The 6667-nt window shown below is 31.2% G+C and overlaps 1 protein-coding gene across 1 annotated transcript; it reads left to right on the plus strand.

Moving 5' to 3' along the window:
• The first annotated feature begins 2645 nt into the window (after positions 1–2645).
• Positions 2646–3557, plus strand: LOC125195486 (F-box/kelch-repeat protein At3g06240-like). The gene has a single exon (XM_048093631.1). The coding sequence runs from the start codon at positions 2646–2648 to the stop codon at positions 3555–3557; it is 912 nt and encodes a 303-aa protein (XP_047949588.1).
• Positions 3558–6667: the final 3110 nt, after the last annotated feature.

Here is a 6667-nt window from a genome sequence, read left to right on the forward strand (position 1 = left end):
AGCTATTAATGATGATCACTAATTTTTTTGCAAAGTTGCCCGAAGATATTACGACACAGATCTTCATAAGACTCTCAATTACGAGCATTATGAGGTGCAAGTGTGTTTGTAAATCATGGCGCCATCTGCTAGAGGGGGATGAGTTTGCAATGGCGTATACTACGGAACCACGCCTGTCTTTCGTTCACCGGGACATGGACATGAAGTACACGGTCCGCGATGATGCCTTTAAGCCACTTTTCGGATTCGGTTTTCCCTCTCTCGATGAATCATCTTCTGCTGACTATCGTGTTGTAATTGCTTCAGATTATGGTTTGATTTCGGTGTGGGATCCACAGGCTAAAAATATACTTATATGCAATCCAATGACTCGCGAGTATGTCGAGCTTCCTCCTCTATCTGCGATTAGGACGTCAAGTACTAGTTTTTTTGGATTTGGAGTGAGCAAAATAAGTGGGCAGTATAAGATTTTATACAGTGATACCAATAGTTCATGTCATGTGTACACTCCAGTACAGGGCGCAACGTTGTGGAGAAGCATCGCAGCAGCCGCGCCTAACAAACGTAGACTGGCTCGTGATTGTACTGTATTTTTTAATGGAAATTTTCACTGGTTGGCATACGATCCGGAAAAAAAATTCTTGGTCTGTTGTTTTGATTTGGAAACTGAGCTCTTTACCAGTTTTTCAGTTCCTTGGGATTATAGTGGCAATGCGCATGGCAATAATCGGCTATATATTTTTGAGGATAGGCTATATTTATGCGATATTTTAGATTGGCAACACGTTATTATTTGGAAGATGAATAACTACGAGGATCAGAAATCTTGGATAAAGGAATATAGCTTCACCTTACCCGATGTGTATCCATTTATGTACGTGCTATAAGTTCTCGCGAATGGTGACTTGTTATTTGCAGTATCAGATCATTTTTCTATGTTCCCATCGAATGATCGACTATTTATCTACTCCAAAAACACAAGAGATTTTGTGACAATTGTTGGTTCCGAACAACGTTATTCTTCCAACATTGTTGTTTATACCCCAAGCTTTTTCTCGCTCATGTCTATGGGGTTTCATAATGTTCAGTCTTTAAATTTTCATTGTTGAGACATATGGATAGGTTGATATACTTTGGGTGATTTAATAAATTCTTATGTGTTTTTAGTTTATTTGCATGATCTTTTGTTTATAATTTGCAAAGCACCTCAACTCAACAGGTGAGATCTTTTAGTGCTAGTATATAATAATTGGGACACTTCAATCAATTTTCCATAATTTTCGAAAATCAGGGATTAGCTTAGTGGGTCATGATTTTGAGACAATGTTTATGATATATCTAATAGGATTTAATTAGTAAATTTACACTACTCTATGTATATGAAAAATAGTTCTATTTTATTATTTTAGGATGTCTACAAAAATAGTCATATTTCTTAAAACAAAAAGTTTCTTTCACATATTATACTCACTTTTTCTCCTTTTTCCATACTTTACCTACTTTTTCTCCCTATTTCTCTTACTTTACCTATTTTTTCTCTTCTCTCTTATTTTACAAATTTCTCATTAAAACTTGTGTCGCACACAATTGAGACTATTTTTTTTTTTTGACAGATGGAGTATTTTTCAGAAATTTCCGTAATTTCTTTCGATTATAATAATAATTGTATCAGATTGCTACCAAATTTAGTCAACCTACCAAATTATTTAAATATAATATCTTCAAAATTTTAAGTGATAATAATTCCCACACTTATAGATTATTATTTTGCATTGTATATCTTTAATTAATTTATTTACTTTGCATTCAATATCTTCAATTATTTTATTTTATTTTGTATTGTACATCTTTCATTAACTTTGTATTAAATATACGATTAATTTGCTTTGTATATCTTTTAGTACTATTATATTATTTATATTAATGATATTACACCAAAAAAATCAATTAATTAAAGTAATCATCCTAGAATTATTTATGAATTTTAAGTGAGTCATGTTTTGTTCGTAAAAACAAATTTAAAAACAATTTGATTTCATAATTCTAGAGATAAGTAATTTGTAGATTGCCATAATTTAAGAATTTAAATATCTCTATTCTCCATTATTCCTTTCGATTATAATAATAACTGTATCAGATCGATTCAGATTGTTACAAAAATTCGTCAACCTACCATTTTCATTTATTACATATTATTTTATTTTATTATAAAAATGTAAAGCAAAGCCTATAAACCAAATTAAAAGTTTTGTTAATCACCCAAAACACCATTGAAACCCAAAAAGGTACGTCCCACGATTTTCCTCTTTCGATTTTTCATTTAATCTATTTTCCATTTCTTTAGAAAAAACAAGGATTAGCTCATTTTAAATGAATATTTGTTTTAAAAATACTCTTTATTATGTAATGTTTTCATCCAAATTTTGAACTACTGCTATTCAGAGTGTCAAATGACGAATGAACTACTGTTGCGAAAGAAAGATCTGTTGACAAATCTACCGCGAGAGTTGACGATAGATATCGTTAGAAGGCTTCCGATTAGATGCATTATGAGGTGCAAGTTTGTTTGCAAATCATGGCGCAATCTGATAAAAGGCGGTGACTTTACAACATCAAATGCATGCCTGGCTTTCGTTCATTGTGAGATGGGGTTCGCGATCTGCGATGAGGCCTTTAAGCCACTTTTCCAATTCAGCTTTTGTTCAAATACTACTTGTAACGATCATTTAGTAGTTGGTTCAGCTAATGGTTTGCTTTTATTCTTGGATGGATGTGATGATACTCTTTTCGTATGCAATCCAATTACAAGGGAATATGTCGAGATTCCTCGTCTTCCTAAGCGTGGCTGCATAGCTGGATTTGGAGTGAGCAAAATAAGTGGACAATACAAGATTTTATGCCGTGATCAAATTAGGTCGTACCATGTATACACTCTAGAAAGAGGAGGAGGCTGTTGGAGAAGAATTGCAGGGCCGAAGTTCTACCCTAGAATGCCTTGGGGAAATGTTATATTTTTTAACGGATATCTTCATTGGTTGGCATCTGATTTGAAGGAGAGTCTCTTCGTTTGTTGCTTTGATCTTGAAACCGAGGTCTTTACAAAGTTTTCTCTCCCTCCTCGTGATAATAGTAATGATCCTGTGAAAAATTGGTGCCATGTGAGAGGCGACTATGAGCTATGTGTTTTGGAAGGTCAGCTATGCGTATGCGATAGTTTAAAATCAACTGGAATTGTGATCTGGTGGATGAAAAACTATGGGGATACGAATTCTTGGGTAAAGGCATGTAGGATCAACCGACCACAAATCGGTGAAGTTATTTTCCCGCTCAAACTTTCTGCAAATGGTGACTTGTTGTTTGCCATTAATACAGATAATCAACTAGTTACCTACAACCACAACACTGATGAATACCTTGTGAACAATTCTTTTCTTGACCGTTCCAACGATCATGTTTACAATATCATCACTTATATCCCAAGCTTTCTCTCGCTCACAGCTATGGGGATTTGCAATGTTAAGTCATTAAGTTTTTGTAAGGATCATGTACTTTCATAGGTTTTGGTACTTTATTGCTTTTAATAGTGACCTTATATTTTTAAATATTTTATTTTATTAGATCTTTATGTATGAAATTATTAATTTTCTATTATTGAACATGTCTTTCCTCATATCCTACTTGTGTATTTTCATAGTATTAGTATTATGGAGAAAAAACTCAACCTTCTCATATTGTGCATATAATTGATTCACCTAATGATCAATACATGGTCAATTAAAAAATGGCATTGTAAACAAGACAGCTATAAGTTTACAACCCAATATTTTTTTCAAGGACAAATGAAGAAAGGATTTTTAAAAGAATAGGTAGTTGAAGAAGGCCATACAATACAACAACGATTTAATGAAAATAAAATTTTTAACCAAACAATAAGGATTTAATAAAAAAAAAGTTAAAAAATTTATAAAGACCTACTTAAATGTAGAGCAGTATGAAAATCTATGAAAAGTGAAAAAAAAAAAAAATATGAATACATTTTGCCTAGTAAAAAATAATGCCCGAACATTGTGAATCTCCATAGTTATAAGCGAGAGAAATTTTGGGATATAAATAGTGAATTCTTGAAGAAGAAGAAGAAGAAGAGCATGTGCCCCAAGAGCTTAGGTGTTTTTGGAGTGGATAAATAGTCGATATTCCCTTTAACGAGAAAAATCAACTATTCTTAATTGAAATACAGTATACTACTACTTAAGCGAAAGAAAAATCAACTATTTTTTGGAGTACTATTTATTTAATTGTAATTAATGAGTAATATGGGTATGGATTAATAGGGTCCTATTCTAATGCTTATAGCACCCTAATCCAAAATCAAGACTAAATCTCCACCATTGGATTTTAAAATGAGTGGATGAGATTAAAGCTCACAAAATTTCAATAAAAAGTAGACAAAATATCAACAAAAGGGTAATATCGTCATTATGTTATCATATGATAATTTTCGTGAGTGTTTTTTTATATCAACATTGTGTATTACAAATATCAACAATATGACATTAGAATATCAACATAAGGACAAAGAAAATATCAACACATTTTTATTGAGATTGGACATATAATATTGAGATTTTGCCTACAATATATTGAGATTTTTTGTTGTATTTGTTGAAAATAGCTGCTTATCAACCTTCATGTACGAAAATTGAAATATAATTTATCAAATTTCATCACCCGAACATCGTCGGAACATATGCAATTGAGATCTCGTTGGAATCCTTATTAAATTATCTTTAATTTGATATATTTTTTGCGAAAAAATAATTTAAATTGAGAGAGTTACGTAAATTTAAAGATTTGAGATGATTTTGAGGAAAGAGAAAGTAGTTAGTTATAATTACTACATAGGATTTCACATTAATACCCTTTTAATTTAATTAATAATTATTTAAATTTAAAATATATTACGCTTGGCATTATATTAACCACAAGATCTTCTAATCTAATGGTTGAAATTTGATCTCAATTTGAGATTGATAATTAGTTAGCAATTCATTACATCCCTGGATTAATAATCCTGGATTAATAATCGACTGCGATATTAATCTATATATATGTAACATGTTCACTTGTTGGATATTTTTATTGGACTGGGCCTACTTAATATATTGAAACGGGCCAAGCTCCGGATTTTGAACAATTGTTCATGGTAAGGCCATTTTCTATAATCCTTTTTTTAAAAATAAAAACATTATGAGTTTAGAGAAGTGAATATTAGAATACCTTCAATTCGCATGGAGTACTCCTCCGTCCACGATTTGAAGATACATTTTGATTAGCTACGAATTTTAAGAAATTATTTGACTTTGTCAAAAAAAAAATTTGGAGAAAGTGAGTGCAATATGGAACTCATTTAAAGTATTAGTTCCATATGTTATTGTCAGGGTAAAAGTTGGTGGGATGTGGGGTCCGCGTAATAAAAGTTATAAAAAAAGTAAATAGTTCTATAAATCGTGGACAATCTAAAATGGCAAAATGGTTCTTTAAATAATGGACAGTCAGGACAGAGAGAATAATAAATAGTATTCCCTCCGTCCCTTAAAAATAGACCATATTTATCATTTTGGGATGTCCCTTAAAAATTGACCAATTTTATTTAAGGAAATTTTTTTCCGTCTAATGAGGGTCTTATTCCTCACTAAAAATACTCCAATCACTTTTTTTTTCTATCTTTTTTTACTTTACCCGTTGTGAATAATGCAATTTCGGAATTACAAATATTGTCTACTTTTAGGGAAAGGGGCGGAGGGAGAGTGTTATTTAGTGTGGATCATTATACAGATTCTGTATACTGATTTTAGGGGCAAAATCGTCAAAATCTGGGCCTCCTATCTTTTATTACCAGTATTGTTTATACCTATAGATTTGCATAATTTTAGAAATATATCATTGTAGTATTCTCCATAATTCCTTTCGATTATAATAATAATTGCATCAGCTGGTAACCAAATTTCGTGAACCTACTATTTTCATTTATTACATACTATTTTTTTATTTATTTATAAAATTTTAAAGCAAAGCCAATATATTTAATCACCCAAAACAGTAAAACACCACTGTTTGAAACCTTCTCTCTCTGATCAGAAGGTATGTCCCTCTCTCTCTACTCTCAGTATTTGCCTCTTTCGATTGTTTTTTTATTTTATTTTCCACGATTTGCTATGAAGATGAAAGTTGGAATTGAATTTGAGAGAAATCAAATTTGGGACAAAGAGAGTATAATACTTTATAAATTTTGTATAAAGATTTGATTTTTGTCACTGAATTTGTTGTGTTCGGCTCTGATTGTATTGATGAATATAAGTAGCTCCATTTTGTTGATTTATAATTGTTTAATGTGGAACATGTAATTATTGTCAATTGTTTAATTTATCGATCTTATTAGTCATTTGCTTTTATGAAAAAAAAAAATTCTAACCACTTTCACATGTTTTACTATCTCCACAACTTTATACTCTCTCTCTCTTATTTTATTTAATCTATTCGGCACAATTTTGTTAAATAGGTATTAATGAAGATAACGAACTTTTTGGAATGGAAATGGAACTTGGGTGTATTAATGAAGATCACAAACTTTTTTAAAGGGAAATGGTACGATATTTCGGTAACAACA

The sequence above is a fragment of the Salvia hispanica genome, chromosome 6 (genome assembly GCF_023119035.1).
Source record: "Salvia hispanica cultivar TCC Black 2014 chromosome 6, UniMelb_Shisp_WGS_1.0, whole genome shotgun sequence".
Lineage (NCBI taxonomy): Eukaryota > Viridiplantae > Streptophyta > Magnoliopsida > Lamiales > Lamiaceae > Salvia > Salvia hispanica.